The sequence below is a fragment of the Xiphophorus couchianus genome, chromosome 11 (assembly GCF_001444195.1).
Source record: "Xiphophorus couchianus chromosome 11, X_couchianus-1.0, whole genome shotgun sequence".
Taxonomy (NCBI): domain Eukaryota; kingdom Metazoa; phylum Chordata; class Actinopteri; order Cyprinodontiformes; family Poeciliidae; genus Xiphophorus; species Xiphophorus couchianus.
The window spans coordinates 19,138,347-19,164,761 of record NC_040238.1 but is presented as its reverse complement, the minus strand read 5'-3'; the positions used below and the strand labels follow the sequence as shown (position 1 = coordinate 19,164,761).

At 39.6% G+C, this 26,415-nt stretch overlaps 1 protein-coding gene across 9 annotated transcripts in view; it reads right to left on the bottom strand.

The window, feature by feature from the left end:
- Positions 1-26,415, bottom strand: part of phldb1a (pleckstrin homology-like domain, family B, member 1a) — a 35,633-nt gene that overhangs the window by 6,031 nt on the left and 3,187 nt on the right. Inside the window, exons 1-21 of one of the 9 annotated variants that reach the window (XM_028030441.1) lie at positions 24,370-24,930; positions 21,804-21,902; positions 19,637-19,760; positions 18,555-18,725; positions 15,998-16,123; positions 13,358-14,364; positions 10,279-10,503; positions 10,054-10,161; positions 9,533-9,670; positions 8,329-8,457; positions 6,991-7,146; positions 6,047-6,157; positions 5,826-5,915; positions 5,598-5,714; positions 4,065-4,175; positions 3,755-3,913; positions 3,479-3,619; positions 2,073-2,192; positions 1,920-1,986; positions 667-811; positions 236-326 (exon numbers count right to left, since the gene is read on the bottom strand). In XM_028030441.1, the coding sequence (XP_027886242.1) occupies positions 236-326; positions 667-811; positions 1,920-1,986; positions 2,073-2,192; positions 3,479-3,619; positions 3,755-3,913; positions 4,065-4,175; positions 5,598-5,714; positions 5,826-5,915; positions 6,047-6,157; positions 6,991-7,146; positions 8,329-8,457; positions 9,533-9,670; positions 10,054-10,161; positions 10,279-10,503; positions 13,358-14,364; positions 15,998-16,123; positions 18,555-18,725; positions 19,637-19,760; positions 21,804-21,902; positions 24,370-24,372 (3,438 nt within the window). In that variant the 5' untranslated portion in view covers positions 24,373-24,930. Of the gene's footprint in view, positions 1-235; positions 327-666; positions 812-1,919; positions 1,987-2,072; positions 2,193-3,478; positions 3,620-3,754; positions 3,914-4,064; positions 4,176-5,597; positions 5,715-5,825; positions 5,916-6,046; positions 6,158-6,990; positions 7,147-8,328; positions 8,458-9,532; positions 9,671-10,053; positions 10,186-10,278; positions 10,504-13,357; positions 14,365-15,997; positions 16,124-18,554; positions 18,726-19,636; positions 19,761-21,803; positions 21,903-24,369; positions 24,931-26,415 lie in introns of those variants that run through there. The other 8 variants (XM_028030440.1, XM_028030442.1, XM_028030444.1 and 5 more) reach the window with 8 other exon arrangements.

Genomic DNA, 26,415 nt, shown 5'->3' with positions numbered 1-26,415 from the left:
TGTGAAAATTTACAAATTTTCTTTTGCTCATATAATAATATCTCTATCATGAAACATCAGTTATAAATTGAACACTGCTTCAAATAAACTTCTAGAAATGACTAAGTACTGATGACAAATTATTGTGTTTTCATGTTTGTGTGCTTGTTTCCCAAGAAGATGAAGTGATGGCAGACTGACATGCATTGTGTTGATTTTATGTGAAAGCCCTCCAGCTGTAGCGTGGGGAACTCACTCTGTTCTCAATCAGCCTGGCTTTCTCCTGCTGCGCCTCCTTCAACATCTTCTCCATCTCCTCTATCCTCTGGGCCTCCAACCCACAGGCGCTACAAGTCGCACAGGGGAAGTTTGCATTGATTACACGGATATGACAAGGCTTCGCATTAGAACAGGGGGCCGGAGGGGGAGGCGAAAAAAGGTAAACAAACACGCCTGGAATCAGAACAGCAGGAGAGCGAGAGCAAGGCGCGGACTCTTCATTAACACCGCGGTGGAAACCTAACTTCAGAAACTTGAATGGGTTTGGCATGGCAACAGCCAGCGCCGTCACGTGAGCAAAAAGGCGTGTAACAAAGCCCGCTGTGACAGGAACAAAGCCTAGTGACCTTTTCTTCAAACAGAGAGGGCAGACTTGGATGTTCCCATGGAAACAGGGCAGTCTCTCACCTTTCCGGAGTACAGGCGGAGTTGCCAGTGGAGACGCTGGTCTCCAAGCTGTCGGAGCTCTCCAGGCTCAGGGTGTCGTACGCCTGGGTGCCGCTCGGTGGCGGCTGGTGGTGCAGGATTGAGTGATGGACCGTCAGAGATGGATCTGTGGGGACACATGGGGGAATAGAGTTACTTATTACAGCCTACAGCGCCCTCTGGTGGCATGAAAGGGAAACGTGTCAGTACACTTCAGTTTTAGTTTGACGAAATATTGATTTTAAGTAATTTTACTTCTCATGCTCATTTTTTTTGTTTATTTGTTGTGATTCGAGATATTTTCTTTATAGAAAATGATTAAACTTATGCATTTATTTATTTTTATTGCTGCCATTGAGCACGAAAGTCCTGGATTAAAAATTTTCTGGCATTTTCCGTAATTGTTATGTATTTAATATATCTATTAACACGCTTCACACATTTTTAGTTAAATATTTTGTCATATTCTCTTGGTGCCCACCTCCCTCCCCTTCCCATGTGCATGCAGGTTCTCTCTGGGTACTCCTGCTTCCTCCTGCAGACCATACACAAGACCATTAAGTTCAATTACCTTTATGGATGAACCGATGAAAATACAGAAGGATAGCTAATTTACTTTTATTTATTCTTTTTATTTTTGATCTCAGTTACATTTAGATTCTTGTCTTAATACTATTTTGTTTCCTCATTTCTTTTAACGATCAGTTTCTGTGCTTTTCAGTTCTGTTTTTCATCTCTTTATTCTTTCTTGCCTTGTTTGTTCCCTTCTTTATATAAGAAAAATATTCCCAAAATAAAAACTGATTGTTATTTAAATAGTAGTGAGTGTGATGATACACTTTTCAGCCAAAACCTTAAATCGCCTGACAGATAAAGTGAGTAAAAGCCTTTATCTCTTTATGTTCTTCTTTGCTCGAATGTATTTAAGGTGCTGTGGTTCAGTCACCAACAGAGCTGCCATGTAAACTCTGACATTTCACAGCTTTTATAGCAGCATAAAGAGGGCCTTCACTAAATTAAGCAGTTGGTTGTAATGTTCTTGCTGATAAATCTGTACTTTTTCAACCCACTTTCTACACCAGCAGTGTGACGTGTGAAAGCAATAAAACCGATGCAGCCACATAGCTTTGCACTGCGGGTGGTTGTAAGGAATCTATACTTCTTTTTCATGTGCATTTCTTTTTAGGCACAAACTGTGTGGTTCAGGCTGGCAATTGAAAGAGGGAGTCACGTACCTTTGCACTGCAGAGCTGTTTGCTTCCTGGAGTCCATGTCTAACAGGTTTTTCTCTCTCAGCATCAACTGTAAGCCCCATGAAAGACAGAAGACAGCATCATGCTGTGAACAGCTGTTAAGGCCTGATGAGAGTTTAGAAGCATGAAACTGACCGTCGTGGCGGCATGTCTGTCATGCATGACGCCGCTGGAGAGAGAGAGGAGTGCAGTGCTGCAGATTTGAGCAGGCGATGGTCCCTGTCCAACCTCACCATCTGACTTAGACTTTAACATCTTAGGAGAAAAACAAAACAAAAAATGTTGTTGTGATGGGTGCTAATTGTTATCGTTTTGTTTGCACATCCCACTTTTGGTTTACAGGTGGATAAATACAACTCTGGGCAAAATGAAGAGCCCACTGCACTGAACCCCATTGAAAACCTTATTGTTATTCCACCAAACAATGATTTCTGAACTCTTCTTGAGTTAAAACATTATTATTGTTGTGAATGAATATAAACCTGTCTTCTTTGCATTATTTGAGTTCTGAAAGCACTGCATCTTTTTTGTTATTTTGACCATTTCTTGTTTAAAGGCTAAATTTTTGCTTGGAATTTCTGAGACATGTCAGTAGTTCATAGAATAAAAGAACAGTATTCATTTTACTCAAACATAAACCTATAAAGAGTAAAAGCAGAGAAACTGCTCATTTTAAGTGGTCTCAATCTTTTCCATAGATGTAAACTTACTCTTAAATGACAAGCAGCACCAAAAGTGATTGTGCAATTACATTTCTAACCACCAGAGGGCTTCCCACATCGGTGGTCCTTTAACCTTTTCAACAAGTGCAGCTTTGGTAAATATTGAGTTGGTAGACATACCAACACAGATTGAAAAACAGTGTTACAATAAGACTTATGCATTCCCATATTGTTGTGATATAACAAGGAAAACATGAAAGGAAAACATTCTTATTCATTTACCTTGCATTATTGGTGTAATTTGTATTTAAAAAAGTTTCAAGTTGGAAGAATTTATGGAAATCCAATATGGCTTCCTTTAGTGCAAAGCTTATTTACAACCACATGGAAAAAGGCATTTTGGAAGATTTTTATTCTATAAAGCTCCCACACAAGACTATCTCCTTTTGATGCAGTGAGATACATTGTTTTAGTTTGTGTCGCTATAGTTGGCCAACCTTTTTGAAGGGATTGCTCAAAATGTTTTAAATTGGCTTTAATATCTTACAGTAAATAAGTATAAATCTGATACTGGCCTAGTGTCGAAAATCCAAATTCTGACTTTGAAACTCAATAGAAGACAGTGGAAAAAGGCACAATAACTTGATCCTGATTGGCTTCAATTTCTACACTTAGCTTCAATACTGCACTTCATTTTCCAGTGGCAAACATTGATTGTGCATGAATGTATAATTTTACTTCTTGTTTATCTCTCAAACAATCATGCCACTATGTCTAAAAAGACAACCTGCTGTAAATCCAAGCTGTGTTTTTTATTAAGAACCACATTTGTAGGAGCAAATGAGGAGCTTGTCCTGTTTAGTGAGTAAGTGAATTTACCTGCCCATGTCTGCGTGAGGAAAAAGACTTTGCAGGCAGCGGTGGAGGACATGACTGGCAGTCTCCAGCAGCCATGATGTCCTGGTACCAGCGCTCAAGATTAATGGGAGTCATTGCATTCCTGCTCAGCTCAGCATGGCTCTGAGGTAATCACAAGCATCCAGCCAAAGATTAAGAAAAGCAAACCACAGTGCAAGAGCTCAAAAAAAAAAAAAGATATGAAGTTGTGAGAAAGAATGGAGAGCGGTGACAAATACGCTTCTAGAAGGGACAAACCTGTGCAGAAAGAAAGGAGGAAGGACCACATGCAGCTGAGTGGCACGAGAAGGAGGATTCAGACGAGGCAAGTTGGAATGATGGAGTAGAGGTGGAAGAGGAAGGCCTAGATCTCTGCATCCCAAAGATCTGGCTTAGCTGACTCACTGTGATGTAGTCCTTTGCAGATGCAGAGAAACACAGCATATATTTGCATAACAAAAAGAGGGAGCAGAGTGTGGGGGAAAAAGTGTTAGAAGGTGCATCTATTCAAACATTTAGGTCTTTCGTTATTGGACAATTCATAGAAAAGTGCAGAAATGCAGAATACCTCGCATGGCAGAGCTGGAGATACAGTTAGAGAGAGGCAGTGGAGAGCAGCAGGGGAGGAGGAATAAGGATCTCCATACATCCGATAGACATCAGACAGCCTGAGATACTCCTGCACAAACAGCCACAGCACAGGCACAACAGGGCTGAGGACACACCCGCACTTACAGGCGCTCAGAGATTTCACAAAACATGATAACGATGCAACTCGCCTTTGTATTTGAAATTACACCGTCACACAAAACTCATGTCCCTTAAACTTTTTTTATAACTTTTAAGCCTCAAATATCAACTTATTTTATTGGGATTGTAGTGATAGATCATCACAAAATAGAGCAAAATTGTAAAAATTAAACAAAACATGGAATTTCCTCTATATGAGATCAAAAAGCAGTGGCATGTGCGTTTGCATTCAGCTCTTCTGGTGCTGTTGTACTATATTTCACAGCAATGAGGTATCTGTGTTTCTGACATTGCTTTGCAAAATAGGTCGTTCTCAGTCAGACTGCATGGAGAGCCCTTTAAGAGCCTTTAAGCATCCAATCTAGAAAGCGGACCAATCAGAAAGCAGGAAAATAGTTTGATCAAAGCTTTTCCATTACGGCTCTGACTTTATGTTTGGGGTTGTTCCATGTGTTTTCCAGCAATTAAAGGATTGCTCAGTATTTATCTACATCCATTTTCTATGCACTCAACTCTGACCAACTTCCCACTGCATGATACCGCCACCACAGCATTTCACTGTGGAGATTGAGCATTCAGGGAGATGTGCAGCGTTAGTTCTGAACATAGCATTTAAATTTAGCAAAAAGTATCATTTTGATTCATATATAATTTTGATCCACTACATGGCTTGTGGAAAACTGTGATCCTGATGTCTTACGCATTTCTTTCAACAATAGCATTGAAAGAAATGCCATTCTTCCATACAGACAACAAACCAAACACTCTTTGGTCCAAGAGGAAGTCGTCCACCAATAACTCAAATAATCAATAATACTCATCATCATCAATAATACCCCTTCAGCCACCTTGTGTCTTTTTGCTGCTTCTTCGGTTAATTTTCAGATCTTTCTCACTCAGTCTGAAGTTGTGATACAACAGATTTCAGATGACAAACTGAATGGTGCTCAAAGTTTGGGATTTTAACCTAAATCTGGTTTATTCTCCAGAGCTTTATCCCTTATTTGTCTGCTGTAATTTTTAACTTCTGCAGCCAGCTGTTTGAGGTGAACTTTATTTAGGGGTACCATGGAGCTAATACAAATGCAAGCCACACTTTTCAAATTTTCATTTGCCAAAGACTTATTGGAAAATGAGAAAAATGTTTAAGGGGTATGAATACTTTTGCAAGGGACTAAAATCCTAAAAATACACAAATTTTTAAAAACATCTTAGATGTTTTAAATCCAACTTTAAACTCAAACCTTCCAGCACACACTGCAAGCCAGTTACTGTCTTTAGCATTATGCTAACGCAGAACATGCTTGGAGTTACTGGGGCTTTTGTGAAACTGGGACGTCCTCAGAGTTACCTCTTGCAGCCTGACAGGACAGAGCTCAGGGGAGGGGTTGTGAGAAGAGGAGGGACAGGGGCTATGAGGAGGACCGTCCACAGAAACAAGGTCAGGCTCACTGATGTGAAGCGATTCCTGTTCAAAAAGTTTACCTGAGTCAACAAAACAATCCACTTGTGCGGTAGGTAATTGTTGTCCAGCTGAGCTGTGGTTTGGTGTTCTGGTGTCTCACATGTACCTGCTCACCTCTTTCATGCTGCTGGAGGACTTTGGGAAGTTTCTTCCTCCTGTCAGGGTGTGGTATTGCCTCTCAAGGTTGCACAGTGTGTCTTGCTCCTGAGAGGGGGATCCAATAAGCTCTTACCATGCCAGCCCAATGCATTTCCTTTAGACTATTAATTAGCTACTAATTTCTGATGCAGAATTAAGGATTTGTATCAATCAGAGTAGTTTCCCTTAATCCCCACCTTGTGTAGAAGCTGCAGCATTGCTGTCCGGTCTTTTGCGATTTTCTCGCAGTCTTGGGTAGCCTGCATCCCCAGCTGCTTCACCTGAGCTTCCAGAGCAGCAATCCTCTCCTGTTGATTCAGATGTTTCTTCACTTTGTGAGAAGATTCTACCAGTCAAAGGTTTACATACGCATATTTTTAACCATTATTCTTTACATATATAAACGGCTGATTACACAAGATACGACTTCAGTGGTTTTACAAAACAAGAAGTGGATGCACAAGCTTGAAGACCCAGCATTTAAATTAGACATACTGACTCAAATATTTAAACAACCCACTAGTATTTTGTTGCTTAGCAAGCTGCCATCAACAAGTTTAAGGCCTAATTTTTTACTTGATTTTTGATATTTCTTATAAGAAACTGAAGAGCTTGTTTAACTTGGTTAGTTACCTGTCTCAGACTGAATTTTTGAGCATATTCCATAAACATTTTTAATGTTAGATTTGTTCCTGAAGCTTTGCTTTTTCTACTTTTCTGAACACTCCAAAACCATGACGTCTTCCAGCAACCCTGCTGTTGATTTGAGGTCAAAGTTTGAGTTTAAATTCCCTTCACTTGATACAATAACCAAGCCACTCAGCATGATGCCTCCTCTGCCATGCTGGGCAGCTAGTTCAGCTTTCTTAGGTTTGAAAGCTTCACCTTTACTCCTTCAAACACACTTCATAGCTTTGCCTAAATAGCTCAGTCTTTCTTCCAGCTGACATTCAAACTTATGTCTACTAAAGTTTATTAGTAGAAACTTTCATTTCCTGCAATGAAAATTAACCAAAGTTTTATGTTGCTGAAAATAAAATAACATCACAAAGAGATAAAAAATTATAACACATATTTTGAAGAGTGTGTGTAAACTTATATTTGTTTTTTGTTCCCTGCGACATCGCTGCATGTGCCCCACCTTCCTGTTGGCGACACTGCTGTGATACTCGGCTCGCTCCTGGATTAGCTGCGAGCAGCGGGCTTCCTTCCTCTCCTCTAGGCGGCTCTCCTCCTCCAGCTGGCAAAACTCCAGCTCCTCAAACTGCTTGGTCCCACACTCCAGAGCCTCGACTTTCTGTCCACATACACATAGCAGTCAAAATGAAGCACGCTGTTTAAAACCAAGCAGGCATGAAGAGAAAAAGAAATTAAAATGAAGTAAATCCTCTAGATTAAAGATTAAAAACAGTAACTAGCCTGGTCTGTGTATGCGGTAATTTGTGAAAACCCTATTAAACGATGGAATCAGCTCTGCTACAGGATGTTCACATAAAAAAAAAATACATTTCAGTATTTATTTAATTGAGTGCAAACCTCCTCAGACTATCAGATTGGTATATATTGTCTCAAGTTATTAAGAATAAGTATTGGGGAATAAGATGCTACTTTTCTTAAAAAGAAAACAGATAAAAAATTGGGTAAAAAATGTAATCTTTTTAGTAGAAACTTTCATTTCCAGATTTAAATAGAAAAAAAATAGGACTGGACATCAATATTTAAACATTTCTAGGTAAAGAATTCAATACTGAATGGACTGTCAAATTGTTATTTTTTACAAGACTGAATCAAACTCTGTATAAAGAAATAAGACTATAACGTTGTTGCCGTGACGAGAAAGTGCTCACCACAATCCCATAAATTCTTACTATTTAAATTTTCTTGAAAAAATCCAATAATTACATCAATAAAATGTTTCAATTATAGTTCATAGTGTCAGACTGTTCAACTGTTAAAGAAAATAGCTTTTTTTATTTAATACCCTGGCAATAAATAAAAGAGAGCTTAATAAATATGTTCTAAAAGAAGTGATTCCATATGTTTGCAGGCTTGAAACCAATAAATGTGACGAGTTGTTTTAAAAAGGTTGTTGATTCAAGTTATTGTCAGTAAATGCATGCACACTTTTTTGCTTTTAAAGCAAAGCTGTTAATAACATTAGTGCTTGTTAAAAATACTACAGATGCCACTGAACAACCATAAAATGGGAATCTGCAGTAAATAGGAGACCAAAGCTTCAGCTGCAAACACAATGGTGGCTGTTTTAAATGATAATAAAAAATGACCTTCTTTGACAAACCCTACATATTCATGTAGCAAAGCAGAAGGGCAGAAAATCTAAAATTAAATTGCCCTTTTTTCCAAGTAGTTCTGAGTGCTCCGAGGGCGATACAGTGTTACATTATTTCTGTGCAGGTAAAACGGTGCTGTAGCGTTCAGGAGAGCATAACTCACTGTTCCCAGCCACGAGAACACTGACCCTGCTGAGCGGCTCCTGCAACTGTTCCCTTAGAGACAAGGGGCACATATCAAACTGCCTCTTCAGCTCATTGTACTCATTCCTCTGCTTTTCCAGGGCCTTCCGCTCAGCCGACACATTAGCTCTGCCCTAAAAACACACAAAGACAGACACACCCATACACCCACACGCACGTTCACACACAACCGTGCCCACATACCAGGGAGAAAAAAAAATCAGGGGCAACTAAAAATCCATGCAGTCACGCTCTAAAGCAGATTAGTATAAGGCAGTTTGTTTGTGTTTTTTAATTAAAGGAGGCAGGAGTTAGGTTGGTACAGTAGTTAGAGGTTGTAAACATGTAGCTCTGTTAAACTGGGAGACGGGTAAAGCATACTTCTGTAAACCAGCACAGCACTTTGAGATGAGTGGCAGAATTTCTGCCGTTTGTTTGCTGTGCTTCGCGGTTTACTGGGCAGTCAGCGGACAATAACGGTGCCTTGCAAAATTAATTTTACCTTGTGAACTTCCTGCATTTGTGTCATGGCACAACCGCAAACTTTGAAATGTTTTATTGAGACTTAACATGAGGTAAATATCTGAGAAATCTGCTCTGCATTCGATGGAGAGGATCTGTGATCATATATTTTTGAGTCATGCAACAGATGTTCCCTGGATTTTGATTTTCTTTGCAACACACAAAAATGGTTGCATCTAATTGCCTCTCTGAGATTGTGTGTTTATGTGTAAGGCTAATGTTTTGTTGGAAGGTGAACCTCTGTATGATGTGTACAGTTTTCCCACACAGACATTAAATCTTAGATTTTGCAGTGGGGTTTTTTCATCATATTTCTTCCATAATGTTCTCCAAAAAACCTCTGATGCCTTCACAACGTATCTGGATTCATACTGAGATTAGATTACACCAGTTGGCTCTATTTATTAATTAAAATCCAGGGAGATCAATACTTTGAGTTCATTTATCGCACACATTCCCAATAAAATACACAAAAGTTTGTTGTTGTGACGAAATATGTTAGTGTTTAAAGATCACGAATGCTTTTGCAAGGCACTGCTGAGCAGTTTATGTCTGCCGAGAGCTCAAAATTTGTCCATAAAGAAATGTTTCATGTATTCGACCCAGTGAAAGAAATAGCATGTCATTTACATGCATTTAACCAGCGTTTGTTGGTAACCTGACATGCTTAGTAGATCACACTCTCACCTTGTCCTTCTCTTTCTGAGTGGCCTTGTCCAGCTGGCTGAGTTTGAGCTGCAGCTGAGCGATGATTTCATTTTCAGCCTCCACCTGCTCCTGCTCCGCCCGCCGCTCGGCCTGCAGCAGGGCCTGCTCCATCTCCACCTACAGACAAACACAGTAGCAGAGTCTCATTGAAGACCAAACATATAACATAACTAAATAGAAATTAAATTAGGTGCACAATTGTGCTCTTATCCTCAAAATTATACATGCATCTGCACTAATATTTGGTGAAATGTCACCTAGCAAGCTAACAACTCTTCCTAACAGAAATGGTAGAGAATAAATTTCATTTGCTTGGATTACAGAGAATCCACTGAGCATTTAATCTTGAGCTCCCAATTTTTAACTCCACATAGGGGGGAAAAAACTGTTCAGACTGATTATTAAAAGCTCCAAATAAATGTGGCCGTTGTGGCAATAAGGAGCACTTCTGACCTAAGCTGTGCATTTACATGAAGGTCAGTAAGTGTGTGTGTGCTGACCTCCTGTTTGGTCTCTTGTAGCTGCTGTTCCAGTTCACCAACTCTGTACTTCAAGTCATCAACCCGAACCAAGACCCTTTTCCTCTCCTCCTCCAGGTAGACCTGCTCCTGTCCAGCAAACAGCTCCTCACACTGAGTGTAGATTTTTATGTTAAAAAAAGAGAAAAAAAATCAAATATCCAGATATTCACATTATCCTGAACACAACGTGTGCATGTGTTTCACCTCTTGATGTGTGCTCTCTGTGCTACTGGACTCCTCCCTCTGGATTTCCTCATCGTTCTCCCCCGCTCTCTGGGCTCGGTGTGCTCCCATTAGAGACGTCCCCCCTTCAGAGTCTGGGTCCACTCCTCCAGAACCACGCAGCCCACTCCTCACCAGCTCCGCGGCGCCGTCTTCCTGATTAAACTCCGCACAGAGATTCAAAATGGTCTCCAGCCTCTGTCGCTCCTGTAGGAGAGATGGGAGTTGTGAGCAACGCTGAGCAATATTCCAGATCACACAGAGGATTAAACGTGTTTGTCCTTGGGTGACATTGTCCCAGTTAGGCACCTGTCACTTAACCACAGGCATGGGGGGACGTGTGTAACCTGATAGTAGGTCCTCTCTCAGGAGGGGCCTCCAAGTAAAACCTTACTGGTTGAGTTTTGCAGGAAATTGTAACAAAGAAAAAACAACAGTCTTTAAATTAACATTCTTATTTTTCTTTTGCTATTCACCACATATACTATATTATTCTCTAATGCTTGTCTCTCATTGTGCTAAACAATGGGACTCCTACTTTAATTTACTAAAACATGGTGAGAGATGTAGTCATCACTCCAACCTGACATTAATTAGAGGCCTGGTTTAAGAATACAAGTCTGCCTATTTTTATAGCTCATGTTAATTTGCCCTATAAATTAGTCCGAGAGTAACAAAACACACACAAACACTGTTTGGTGCTTTAGCTTTAAAACAAGCAGATATGATAACAGTGATTTAAAAATGTTTTAAAAGTTCTAGGAGAGAACAAGGCAACACACATAAACTTTAATACATTGAATCATCACACCTTCTATGTTGTGTTTGACGTTTTAATTCAAAAAGTTTCTGAGAAAATAAAGCTGAAATTAAAAAGCCACTTCTTCTCTTCTTCTGGTTATTCTGTTTCACTCTTACGATGAGATAATTGCATGGTATTGATTTTTAGAGTGCAGAGTCAACCACAAGAGCCAAGTTGGATGGAAAACAGTAAAGCAGTCAGAAGGTCAGATATTGGGAATTTATCTTGATGAAAGGAAGCCCTTTCTTTGTCTCTTTCTGGAGATCAAGAGCCTGTGCGCTTTGGGTGTTTAAAACTTTAAAAATGCTTAAAAATACAAAAATTTATTGTTTGCCCTTTGACAAATGCTTTGTTATTAAATGAACAGGCATAGTAAAATAAAGCACATTCTCTTCAAATTCCAAGTATTTTCTTATTTTGTTTGAATTTGAGATATCTATGTTATATTAAACACAGAGAATTAACAATGGGTGTCCTTTTTTATAATAACTGAAGCATTCTCACTTCCATTTGAAAACAATTACGTTAGCAACAAATAGAAGAGAAAACATGTCCAATATCCCATTATCACATAGTTTATATTACAGCTTATAATTCATAACTTTTGGTCTTGCTTTGTCTCCTTGCTAAGCCAAGTCTTTGGATTCAGGCTTGTATAATTTGTGTCATTTCAGTTTTTGTAAGTGCAAAAAACATGAAAAACACAAGGCAACAAGTTTTAGTTTGTTTATTGCTCTGATTGCAGTTGGGCAAAAAGTGTTCCTGAGAACACCTGTGTGCTGACAGCTCTGTAGTGATTTCCAGATTATAAGTCATTAATGATGTCATGTGCTTCCTTAATTACTTAATTCAAAGTCTTTATGTCTGCAGCTGTGCAGCGGGATACCATGTTGACATGCAGAAAGTAATCCATTACAGGATGGATCCTGGTTTTTATTCTGGAAATAGTCAGCTTAGCTTGTTGTGCAGGCAATTACAATTGCATATCTTTACTAGACACAGTTCAGTTTTATTTACAAAGTCCCAAATTACATCAAAAGCCAAACCAGGTCACTATTGAAGACAACACTACTGGTGTTGTCCAATTCATTTTCATATCTGAAACATAATACGATAGCATGGAAGTGGTGCCTTATTCTGTCTGAAAAGTTCATAAAACTGTGAAAGAATCGTATTAATTGGTTTAAAAAATATATACCAGAAGCTAAAGAGATATCAAGTTTTGTCCATTTCAGGCTCTGGAAGGATCAATGTTTGTCCACAAATGATTTAATCCACAGTGTTGTCTCTTTTTTTGGTTACCAGAGACCATTTGGTCCCTGAAACAGTCTCTAGACACATAAGTCCCGGCAGCGACCACCCACCTCTCTGATCATGTCAGCTGCCAGTGGGCAGGTCCGGGTGGGAGCCGAACTGAATGTTGAAGGGTGATGAGAAAAGACTGTGAGTGCTTGACTGAAGATAAATAACACACACGGAATCTATGATCTAGTGTGGGAATAAAGAAGAAAGAGTCCCGCGTGAAGGGGAGGCAGCTTTGAAAGTAGATGCTGCTCATCTTTCCGGTAAATATAGTGTTGGGCAACAACCAGCCACACCCTCTGCACCGAACCCTGAGACGTCTGTAAGAATGCCCCCCGGATCCGCTGTCACCAAGGCCACACGGGCTGCCGATGCCAGCAACGTTCGGAGGAGAGATTAATTACTGGCTGAGTGCCAGAGAATTTGGAGAAGATATGAAAGCAGTTTGCCATGGCAGGAGTCACTAAATCTCTTCTCTGAACTGTTTATCTCATTTACAGTCTTGTTCATTTGTAAATTTGTCCTGTAGTGCTATGAACCAACCAATGAGCTAAATGAAATACTCAAAGTGTTTTTATCAAAAGCAATATTTTATATCTCTTCAAGCCTCTCTCTGTCAGAAATTTTATTCTAGTACCAATAAAAGTAGTAGCACTTACCAATAAATAGTACCAATAGTACCAATAAAACCATTACTCATGGAGAGAAATGAAAGAATAAACTCCAACCAAAAAGACAAGATAGCTGCTTATACAGTGTGCGACAACTCTTTCATTGGGAAGTTTCATCTCTTTAGCATTTTGTTTTGGGTTTTAATTCTCATACACTAAGGTTTTCAAGCTAAAGATCAATCACACACAGCTCCACAGATTTCAAAAGCGATATTTTTAGATGCAGTTCAAGAGTAGACCAGAGTTTAAATTCAGTCACATCTAATCACATGCAGTACTCACTTACCATTTTCTCCATTTCCTGCTCCTTCAGCCTCTCTTTTCTCTGCCACCGATGGTACTCCAGCAACTCGTCCTCATTATCGCTGATCTCAGAGATACTGTTTTTGCGCTCCCTGGTATATGGTTTTGTAGGATTCCCTTCTTTGCTGGAGGGGGTCTTTCGCTCGTTGCTTGGACTTGCCAGAGGAGACAACCCAAACACTGAACCCAGCCCCGAGGTAATGCCAGTTGCTGGTCCAGGCCATGAAGGTCTGCCCTCTAACTGCTTCTCCATCCCAAAGAGAGACGATGGGTTCTGTGGATATGGAGCCCTCATGGCTTCTGCTTTTGGTGTTGTTAAGAGTTTGCGCTGGCTCTGCGGACTCTGAGGAACTGCTTGGGATCCTGCAGTCCCCCTGTAGGACACAAAGGGACTGACCCGGGGAAGCTCCCTTAGGTTGGAGGAGCTGGTCATCCTATGAGGGACATCAACATCAGAGACAGGCTGACCCAGCTCTCGCATTGGGCTGGGGGATCTCGTCTGAAGGGAGGAACTTCTCAGTTGAGGACTGGATGGAGCAGTGCGGGAAATTTTTATAGAGGAGGGTTTTTGACTAATGCTTGAGTTTTCTAATCCCTTAACATGGAGCTTGGGGCTTGACATTGTCTCTTTGCTAGCATTTCTAAGTGACTTTGGACTCTCCTGAGTTCTCTGAGTCCCACCAGCACCATTCCAAGCCACCGAACGTGAGGTCCGTGGATAAGGAACCGGTACCACCAGGGGTTTATTGGTGGCATTTTGAGTGAAAGAGATGCTGCTGCTGTTTTCTTGATTGGAACTGCCAGGCGGATTGGCAGCTTTTCCATTTGGCATGTCCAAAATAGTTTGTTGAGAAGGCTGTTTATCAAACCCAGAGGATGAGGATGGTTTCAGTTTCAGGGAGTCCTGAAGAGTTTCTGCCATGCCGTTGAGTTTAGCGTCATTGTTGTCTGAAAAAGACTTGTGGTTTCCATTTGAGATGTTGCGGGGGTCTGCACCGGGGGAGACAAAAACATTTGTCCGTGAGCATTCCTGTTATAAAGAGCTAGAGGACAGTTGCAAAAACACACAATATGGGGCAACTGTCCTCTGTCCTATTTACCCACAACACACCCCAGGTCATCTATAAGACAAAGAGAGGAGGCCATTTTTCTGTTCTACGCTTATTCACACCCACATTGTTGGTGAGAAGTTAAGAGACTCTTATTAGGGGCATGAATGGCAGGGCACTTTTGACAGTATTTGGAGAAATTTCTTTTTCTCAAAAACGTAAAATGAGACCACAAACATATTGTTGCCTTGAGAAGTATGTTTTAGTATAACTCTGTCTGTACTTTTAACCACTATTGGGGATAAAATAAAATTTATAGAGTTAATTTATAAAGGTAGGATGCTGGCATGGATTTGGCTTTACATCATACTCCACAAATATTGTACAGTTTCATCAACCAGGAACCATGGATGTTCAATCCTATCATAAGATGGAAAAGGTTGGCACACCAGTGTCATCATCCGCACAATATAAGTAAAGCCAATTACAGGGGACCGACCAAGAAAGACTTTTTTTTTTTTAAATTCAACACATTTAAACATGACTGAAAATTCCAGCTTTGCAGAAAAGTTTTTTGGACAAAAAAAATGTTTGGCCACAAATTTCTTAGAAGGAAATAAGATGAGGCTTTCAAGCTTAAGAAGACTTAGACAACTGCCAAGAATGGTGGTGGCAGCATAATGCTTTGAAGCTGTTTTTCTTTCAGAGATAGAAGTGCAGTGCATAAACTAGATGGACATAAAAAGTGGACTACTCCAAATGCTTCACATCTGCTCAATTTAAAATCTAGAAGATTGAATTCTGGATGAAACTGAATGTTTCATCCACCAACCATCAGCTTCTGGAATGACCACATCAAATATATGGAAAATTATAAATACTAGGCTTTGTTCCTGGCTACAAAATGCTTAAAATGAGTCTTTAAAAGTCCTCTGCAGTAGGAGAATCTCCTGTACAACCTGGGTCAAACCCAGTTAGTTGCTTTGGATGCTCCTTAGAGGTATTGTAACCCTGCAGGGAAATAAAGCAGCTAAATTTAAAACTGAGCCTTTCAACTCATTCAAAGCTGACAAATTCAGGGCTTTGCCAGGAAAGACTGGACTATGCGCTACGGACAGGGTGTGGTGGCCATTACTGTTCAGGCGCCGACAGCCAAACTAATAAGGTCACAGGAGAATGGGTTCTAAATATCACAGGTGGGCAGTGGGCCAGAAGGATCTTGCATTCACAGAGAAAGTGTACAAATGGCAGGACACAAAGATTGCAATGAGGTCACCACACTGAGAGAACATGTAGACTAAATAGATCACAATGTAGGCCAAAGATAATTAGATTTTTGTTTACCCGATCGAATTTAATAATATTTAAAGTCACAGTCAGAATAAAAATACTACTTCTACTACTAAGAAGATATTTTCCTTTCCATTCTGGATAGAGAAAAAAAGATTTACTTTTACATTTGTATAAACAATTGTTAAAGGATGGTTATTTCTGGATTGCAGGAACAGCTCAGAATGATGCTGGATCTGAATTTTATGGGGAATTTATGTTTTTTGTTTGCTTGTTTTTTTTACCAGAGGGGAGCGGTTTGACTGTGTTCACTCTGAGGCTCCCTGCAGGCAGCATACTCTTCATCCTCTGAGCCTCTTCGGGATGGTTGAAGCGGAAGAAGGCAGACTGACCAAAACACAGCATGCACCCTGCCAGGAAACACAGGCATACGGACAAAGATGTAATATCTGAATTTTATGAGTTTATAAGTAAAGATGTCTGGTCATGACTTTCACAACAACAGAACTTTACAAAAACATTTGCTTATTTGAATATTTTTAATTCTAAATGGTTTATTTTTGTAAAATGTTATCAATTTAACCAATCTAAATTGAATGTCTAATATGTTATACTTTGTTATTTTAACTTGTATTCTACAATATATTTTTGCTGATTTGTATGCAGATCTTATCTTAAAGTTGAGATGATTTGCTTTAGTTTGCTTAGAGTGTAAACCAGACAGTCTACAAATATACAGAACAGTTAGCTTAGCTTTCAGTAATTAATGATGTATTTATCTAAATAAACTGGTAAATTCAACAACAACAGTTGGTCAAATTACCTCCTTACAACTTCATTGCATTTTTACCCTCTTTGTATCCTGAAAGTCACATTCAGAAGCTCCAGTTCCAGTTGCATTTGTTCCAGGGAAAGTTTAACATTTATCTTTTAGAGTCCCGAAAGCTGCTGCGTTGTTTCCAGGTTGAAATGCCTCCCAGTCACAATCTCTTATTTGAAATGTGACGATTGTCCTTTAAATTAGAGTAACAAGTTTGAAATATTCTTGTTGAGCAGCTGCTGCCTCCACACACACATGCCGGCTTCGAATGACATTCTGTTCTGTTCTGGACCGGGCTTAATGGAGAAAGGGCGGAGGGGGAGGGACTGTTTGTGGTTCTTTTATGGTACAGTGCCAGTCAGACGTTTACATTCACACTTCAAATGCATCATTGGATGCAGCCTTTCTTATGATTATACAAGAAAACAATAACTAGGGGCGTATACTTTAACATATGGTCGATATTAACCACACCGGTTACAAAGTATTCATATAGGCTCATACACCCCAACCTACATTTGGATTAATGTCAAGTAACATTCTGCACCTCTGGTAGCCTTCAACAAGCTTCTGACTGAATTGTTGACATCTCCCATCACAAATACTATAGTTCATTTAAACTGGTTTCATCCCACAGGCACAACTTTTAGGCATTGTTCATACATTTGGCTAATTTTAAATCACTAGGTTTAATATTATCTAATATAGCCTGCTTCTGAAATGGGTTCATGTGTTTAAACAACTAAATGTGTCAAGATCTAGCTGCTGAGTTGATCAATTTAAGGAAAAAAGTCATTTTTATTATTTTTTTTCACTTTGTGTAGTGTCAGGAAAGCAGTCCCACTTTTCATGACGCCATGAAAAGTGGGACTTTTCATGGCAACTATCAACTACTTGATAGTTGGTACCAGTGACATGCGGTGAGATTCATAGCTGATGAGGCACTGACTGAATCATAATCAGATTTACAAATATAGACCCCCTGAATGTTATTGTTTACATATGGAAATTTCGCACATGCGGACAACGCTGGAGGGCAACAAGGCTATTCCTTTTACATGTCATCCATAGCCGCGGAAGAACAATTCCGTTAACTCAATGAAACTTGGAAATGTAGGTATTATTAATTTATTACTATTCTCCACAGCAAAGGGAAGGGAAAACCCATTGAAGTACAACTCAAAGCCACTTCTTTCTTGCTCTCTGCATCAGCCAAGCTACACGCAGACTCGTTGGCATAGCAACGGACAACAACGCCACTTTATGTTCAACACCAAAAAACACTGAAATACGTCCCACACGAAGAACAGAACATTCAGTCTGTTGCAGGAGTGTGTTGGAATGTTTTATGGTTTGAAATATTTTTCTTTCACTACTCCAAACATGCTAAATCACTGTGCCCAAACATTTCAATCTTTTTCATCTGACCCTAAAATGTTTAAATTGAATTTATTTGACATTTCAGACAGCCAAATATACAGTTTGGTTTATATGTGACCTACTAACACTATTGCTAACATTAACTATTAGCTAACACTAAATATTACTTAGTGTTAGCTAAACAGATATCTTAGCTAACCCCAAGATAGTGTTAGCTAAGTGTTCGCTAACACTTAGCTAAACACTGTTTAGCTAAACACTGTTTAGCTAACACTAAGTAATATTTAGTGTTAGCTAAGTGTTAGCGAACACTTAGCTAACACTATCTTGGGGTTAGCTAAGATATCTTGGGGTTGCAGATTTGAGGTTGTATGTAGTGCTTTCAACCAGTTTGGTTTAGAGAAAATGAATTTCAGACTTACCCTCTAGTCTTGTTTTTAAAATTAATTCAACTTTTTTGCTGTTGAGTTTTTCCTCAAAGGCATCATTAGAGGACAAATGTAATATAATGCGATGCCTACAATGAAACTTCTGACAAGCGTTGTAAGCTTGAAGGGGGACAAGAGAGGCCATTTTTGCTGCATGTTGTTTTTACTTTATATGTAATATGTATCCACTTTTTATGCCTGTCGCTCTCCTACCTTGTGTGAGGCGATAGGGTTTGGTGATGGGAAGTCCATCCACAGAGCACTGGTTTCCACATGGGTACAGGGTAATGTTCCCTCCTTGGTTTTCAATGTAGCAGTGCTGAGCTGCAATGCCTGGGCCCTGCAGGGGGATATCTGTCCCACCGCTGCCCAGCGTGGTTCTCCCTGTAACCAGAAAAAGAAAACATCAAGTGACTGCCTGGAGAGCTATAAAACCGGATACTTCTGAGAAATATTGTAAGGTTTCTTAGGTCAAAGTCAGGAAAGCCAAGGCCAACCGAGTGTCAGAGGTCAAGTCCACATGGGCGGAGTCACAGACGCTATTTGTAAATATGTTATCAACAGGTGGAAAACTCTGGAAAGTCACATTAGTCTGACAAAAAGTTCATGATGGGAAATCAGTCAACTAGCACTCATGGATGAAGCATATTCTGGGGTCTTTATCTTCCCACAGTAGATAACCATAAACATACAGCTGAAGCACTCAGCCTCTCGCCTGAACGTTAGCTGGAGAAAGGCACCAGCACCCGTCCCGTCCCCACTAGGGACAAGGGTGTACAGAAAATAGATGGATGGATGGATACAGCTGAAGCTACACTTGAATGGTTTGGATCAAAGCACATTAATGTGTTTAAATGGCCTAGCTAAAGTTCAGACTTAAATCCAACTAAAAATTTGGAACAAGTCAAGTGTTGCATAATCAATGTTCAAATATACCCTCATTCAAACTGACTAAGTTTGAACAGTTGGTACAGAATTAGGCTTCATATTTACACCACATTTTCAGATTTTCATTAAACTGAAAAAACTAAAGAAACAAAACTATAAATTAATTACCTCTTCTTAATTATGTACCACATTGTAAAATACTTTTTAAATGCACTGTAGAAGAGCAACAAATAAAAGAAAACATATAAAAACTCATTAACCTATTCAAAAAGTCCAAATATTCCACATGACAGACTTAGCTGTAAATGCACATTTAACTTTAGTGTAATTTTACTTTACACTATATTTATAAATGTGTATTACTTTTTAAAAAACTGTGACTCAGACAACAACATGAGCATTTTTACCTTCTAGCAGTGGCAGTAGAGTGATGGCTGTGCTCAGGCGTCCACTTCCCAGGCTAACCAGATGGGGGCGCTCTGCCTGAACTTTCAAGGACTTGCCCGTTTCAATCAAATCTAAAGGAGTATTCTGTTAGAAAAACACAAGAAAATCATCGTTATTTAATATCTACTCTGTCAGGATACCTGTAAATATAACAGATGGATTTGGGATACAAAGTTGTTCTTACCCTAGCAATGAGGTGAAGTGTTATTTCTTTAATTAAAGTTCTTTAAACTTTAGTTGTTTTTTTAAGTGACTGATTTCTCATCATGCCTCACTGAGTACATGCAGTATAGGTTTATATTTGGCCACAAGCTTGTTAAACTCTTTTACCACAGATTGAGCTAATGTTCCACATTTTAACCGCAGTTAATTTCTAAAAGTGGAAATTTAAGAGGAGAGAGTTTCTTAAAGTTGTTGGGGATGGTAAGTGGGAAAACAACATGGAGACATGAGAAGTGGCTTAAGTTAAAAAAAAAAGCCTATCCACAGGTGGATGAAGTAGAATACCATAGAAAGTAACTCTATGGTATTAACATGTGAAGAGGAAACACAGCTATCACTGATGTTTTGTTACTGAAACCACAGATGCCTGCTTCACGTGTGTGAGCAGCAGCTGCACTAGCCATCGCTCACCACGCTGCACTGTGGCAGTTTTAATCTTTTCAAGTCTGGGTTAGAAAAAAGAAAACATGAGGGCAATCAGAGGGAAATGCAGCATAATTATTATGGAAGTTCTCATAATGGTAAAGACATAATCAAGATGCAGTATTTTGAGTTTCAGGTATTTTTTAAACACTGGAAACATGTCTAAAATAGCCTCATGCACAGTATATACACACTTCTAATCTGATAATGCAGGACTGTTAAAATATAATAAGAAAAGCAAAATAACAGACACAAAAATAATACTGCGGGTACATTTCATCCACAGAGGGTCAAATTTAAAGAACCCTCTGTGGGGTCCCTTAAGCCCCACAAAGGGTTTATGGGACCATAAAGATTTTTTCAAATCTTTGGGGTAGTTTCTAAAGTCTGGTTCATATATAATATATTTATATATTTGTAGCTAGTTTAAATACACATATACATGCATACATATAGATATAAAGATATAAGACATGCATACATATAGATAAAAAAATTAAGAGATTTCTATAAATTATCCTTTTCTCTGATTTTACTTTTTATAGGTATATGTTTGAGCAAAATGAATATTGTTTTCTGAATGACTGACAACATGTCTATAAAATTCAAAGCAAAAATATAGTATTTATTTGCAGAAAATGAGAAATGGTCAAAACAACGAAAAAGATGCAGTGCTTTCAGACCTCAAATAATGCAAAGAAAACAAGTTCATATTCATTTAGATACAACAAAACTAGTGTTTATACTCAGGAAGAGTTCAGAAATAAACACCTGGTGGAATAACCAGGAGGTTTTCAGTGGAGTCCAGTGCAGCGGTCTCTTAATTTTTTCCAGACCTGTATATATAAAACACACAATTCGACAGGTGTCTCCATCACCTGTCGAATTGTTAGGCACACTTGTTTAATGGCTTCTTATAGAAAAAACACCATGTTGACATCAGAGGTCAAAGGTAAATGATCACACTGAATTGAGAGGGCAGGAGGTCAACACTTGCTAGCTAGATTAACCAGATGTTACACCCCAGGTGTGCTGACCGCCATGTCTGAATGCACAGCACCTGAACCAGCAGTGGACCTCACTCACCCAGTGCTGTCAGCTGAGAACAAGAAGCTGAAGCTAGAATTCGCTGGAAAAATTGGTTCAATATGTCTGCATTTCAGCTGCAACATTCAGATTACAACATCAGAATTTGACTCAAACAGAATAAAAGCCTGAATCTCTCTGACTCAGATTAATGGCTCAATCTAGTTCTGGTTTGTGTTGTGTTGTGGTGATGTTTTTCTCGGGACAGTTTGGGTACCGATACGCCACCACAGCCTCACTACAGCCTCACCGCAGTAGATATTGTAGTTGTTAAAGTAAAAGTCAAAGCAACTCAGGACTAAATACACATACATGACTAAGATTAGTAGGATCAGGGCAGCAAAAGCCCCTGAACACATCACATGTTGTTTGATCAAATCTGAAGAAATAACTCACCTGTAAGACCTGATGGGTCTGACGCTCATGCTCTACTTTATTCCTCCTCATGCGGTCCATGTTGGCCGTACTGTCAGAAGAGTCTGACACGTGTAGATCCTAAAGCACACACACACACACACACACACACACACACACACACACAATGTTTCAGGCCATGAATGGGAGCGCTGGGAATACTGCTGAACTACAATGGGAACAGTGCTTTCCTTAGAAACCCTTCTGCCCCAGTTATACACCCATGTGACCAAACCACTACACTGAAGAATTGTTTCTCCAGAACCATGGACAAAACGACATTCATTCCCTCCTCCATGAAGGCCTAAGTCCAAAAAGATTCATACTTTTATTGATGAAGCGATATATGTTTCATTCATGGTGGAGGGAAGTAGCTCTGCAGGCTCAAACACACTTCAGTGTTCATATCGGTGCTTCTTCTCTGCTTGTGTTTAGTCGCTCAGTTAGTGACTCAGATCTGGCAACACGCAGCCAGATGCAGAAGATTAGATTCAGCTGTCTGCTCTTCAGACAGAAAGAAAACACACACCCGCCAGGAACAGCCATGCCTGGCACAATCCCAGCCGCGCACATACGCAACCCTGATGACAAATGTGTTTTTTATAAACGCTTTCATCCCTGTCTTCTACTATCACTAACATCTCTGCATCCCAAGAAGCACGGAGTAGACACAACCGCCTACAGCCTTGTCTTTGTTTAGTCTAGTTTATTTTGATGAGCAAAAAAAAGTGCAGCATAATTGTGGAGAGAAAATGTTAGAAACTTTACAACCATAAGAGCCATTTTGCTCTCAGAACAGCCAAATAATACCTGCTTAAAGCTGAAAAAAGAAAACGTCTTTGACAAATATCTACTACCCCCACATGGCTACACCAATATCTTGCCATTACAGAACCAGTTTTTATTTCAATTTTTTATTTATTTTTCTATTTTTTTAGGCTTTAAAATAAAGAAACAAAAAAGACAATGAATATTTTTAAAAAGAAATAATGATAATTTTAGTGTCATTCTTTGCAAATATTGCAGGAAAAATTTGAAGTTAAAAATTTGAAGTTAAAATTTGTAGTTAAAAACATTAAGTGATGCCTTTTAATTTTTATTCAAAGATTTTAGGAGCTACTTGGAGCTCCAGAGCTGCAGATTTTAGACCCCGGGGTCAGGCATTATTCAAAGTTGTTTTTTGTTTCATTTGGGGGGGGGTTATGAAAAAAATCGTGAGCAGATGTTAACTCTGGAGGAGCTGCAGAGATTCACAACTCAGTTGGCAGAATCTGCTGACAGGACAAATGTTTACAGGTAGAGGAAAAAGGTGCTCTGGCCAGACGCTACTAAAATATAACTTTTTCGTTTACATAAAAAAGATTGCACGTCTGTAGGATACTGTGGCTTGGCCAAAACATACTACTATCCCCACAGTGAAACATGGTGGTGGCAGCATTATGTTGTCCTTTACTAGGGACAGAAAAATGGTGATAATTGACAGGAAGAGTGTAATAGTAAATACAAAAAAATCCTGAAAGCTAACCTAATTCCTTTTGATACATTTGCATCAATTTAATGGTCTATAATTTAAGAAAATCACAAAAAAAGGCATTGATGTTTTGTGATTTTAATGTGACAAAATGGGAAGAAGTCTAAGAGCTATGAACACCTTTAAATATTTAAGAGAAAAGTTCTGCCATTGCTTTTTACATTCCCTTATAGAGTGTCTCTTATAAAAGAAATCCACATTCTAAAACAATAAACTTTCTGTTTGTTTGCAAGACATGTCAAATAAATCATTAGGCTACTCTGTGACTTTCTGTGATTATCACAGAACTGGCGTATCAAAAACAAGTGAGTTGTCATCACTTATCAATTAGAATAACTACAAAAATAGCCAGAAACCCTCCACAACTTCCGCACTCCAACTTTAGTCCACATGAGACAACACGCCGTTCAGCTGGCGTCTGATGTCACCCCCAGACAAAGCTGTCGGCTGAAACCGCACGCATCTTACAATCATGTTCAGTGTGTGAGTCCCAGAGGACCTCAGGAACCCGGAGAACAAACCGTTCCCTCTGTACCGTCCTGACACTGGAGCCCTGACGCCTCTGCTGTCAGCCCAATGCCTGTCAACGCCGGCCCTGTTTGAGACGCAGACACAGGACCAGAAAGTGGGCAGGGTAATGTGTCCCCGGTCTGCCTGACTCACACACACACCAACACACAGTTGCTGCCACAAACCTCAGAGATACAGCGTACACACCCAGGCCTGGGAGCTGTTTTAATGCTTGAAAATGCCGGGTCTTGTGCTGTAACCTGTCATTATGGGGGCAGTAATGCCCTTCAGAGCTGCCACAAGCTTCTGAAAATAGATACTGCCAGCTACACAGTCTGGACTGCTACTTTTAAAGTCCTCTGCTAGGAGCAAACGACGACAAAACAGAGGAAGCTACCGCATTTTAAAATCAGTCAAATAAAAGGGAGGATTTTTTTAATATTCAGCATGTAACCATTACAAAGAAAGCTGAAAAGTAGTTATTTCGAACAGACATGCAGTTCTTACCATTTCTTTATTGTAGCAGAGTCCAGACAGCAGTAGGATCCATAGGTCAGTTTGAAGAAAATTAATTCCCAAAGCACTCCCCTCATTATTCTGTATGTCTTACCCCTTGCTGTTTCTTTTTTTTTTCTTTCATTCACTCTGTGAGTTTCTCCACTCATTCCCTCCTCCCAGCTTGTTCTCCTCCCCATCCCGGTGCAGAATTACATCCTATCAGAGTTACACGCAGCAGAGGGGGACACCGTTTATCGCCATGCCCTCCGAAAACATTCTCAGATTTCCTGTTTATTGATTCCCTTTCTGTATCCAGCAGAAGAACCCGTTAAATAAATTACATAACGTCTTGTCTCACAGGGTCTTTAAAATGCATTTCACCGCTACAAGGCCTCTTATTGTCCAGATTATGTTGGGCAGGTGTTAACAGCAAGACCACAGCCTTGTCTGAGTTCCTCCTGTGAGACCCCTACCTCTAATGTAACAAGAGAATTTTAATGCTAGGAAGTTGTTGAGCAACAGTGTGTGATGAACCAACTAAGTGAGCTACAATGGGACAAAACGAAACCTTTCTTCTTAAAACATCTGTGATGATGGAGTAGAGAAATACCCTGTCCCACAGGAAGTGAGCAAACACGTCTCTTCAGATGTCCCTGTGGAGCATTGTCTGGCCCACTGACAAAGTCAGAGAAAGTGGATGGGAGCAGGAGAAAGAGTCCTCTATTGATCTCAGAAGGCTTTTCCCATGGTCGGGGGCCAGGGAGAGGAAGGAGAAGGAGGAAATGAAGCAGATGATGACTCACTGAGGAAAATGAAAACAAACAAACACCAGCAGCTAAGTAACAAGTTGGACTGTAGACTCATAAAGTCTGCAGAGACGACTGAAAATGTGAGTCAGTTGCTCTGTAGGACGATGTTGTCAAACTGCTTGCATGCTAAATTGCTTGAGAAAACAAAAACAACACAAAAAACATTTCTTACTCCACAGTAACTTTCTCAACTACATTTCTAATTTATAAACATGTCAGCCTTACGATTCTGTTCTGGACAGAGCACACAACAAGTGAGATGCTGTATGTCAGTGTAAAATACAGAGATTTGTATCTGTATGCAGGGGTGGAAATTAGCACCCGCCACTGGCCAAATGCAGGCAAAAGTATGAAGTGGCGTGTAAATTAGAGCAACGCACCCGCCACTGTGGCGGGTTGGCAATTTGAACAGAAGAAAACGGGGGGAAAACTGCGCTCAGTTTGAACTTCTGTCCAGGGGAAGACTGACCGTCTGGAGTCCCGACTGATGTACATAATGTCCATGTCAGGCGGCCCTACGATGTCATTTAACAAAATTTATATTAAATCTAATTTTTATCGACCGCGAAAGCCCATTGGTTGATTTTATTGACGGACATTGGGCTTATCCAATGAATCTAGACATATCTTTAATAAATGCTATCAGGGAGAGTTGTTGCCAAACTTTGGAAATGTTCAACATATGATTTCAAGAATGTTATTATTGTGTAGTTAAAGTTTGCCGTTAGTAATTACTTCAAATTAACTTGTTGCCCTACAACCCTGTTAAGGTGTCCATGCTTTATGTTAAATTATTCTGTATATGTACATCTGTATGGTAAACTTATTGTCAGTAAATTGGTTTTCATAGAGTTAAGAATATATCATACGTTTTCTATAATTTGCTTGTACTTGTGGGGTTTGTAATCGAAAGGAAAAAAAAAACAGTGGCTGGTGAAATGTCTGAGTGGCCAGTAAAAAAATTTTAATTTCCACCCCTGTCTGCTTAGTACTTATTGTTGTGACATCAGTTCCCCTGACCTTGGACATCACTGTTAAACAGAAGAAAACAGAAATATTTGGCTGTAACATTTAAAGTATAACAGCGAGGCCAGAGAAGCCCTGGAGAGTTATGGCGGAAAAAGATAATGGACAAAACACCAGATGGCAATAAATCTTGAGTTGTTGTTTTTTCAACCATTTTTGTCATAAAATTCAAGATCAGAAATTCCCCTTGATCAAGTCCAGAATACAGAAATAGATCAAA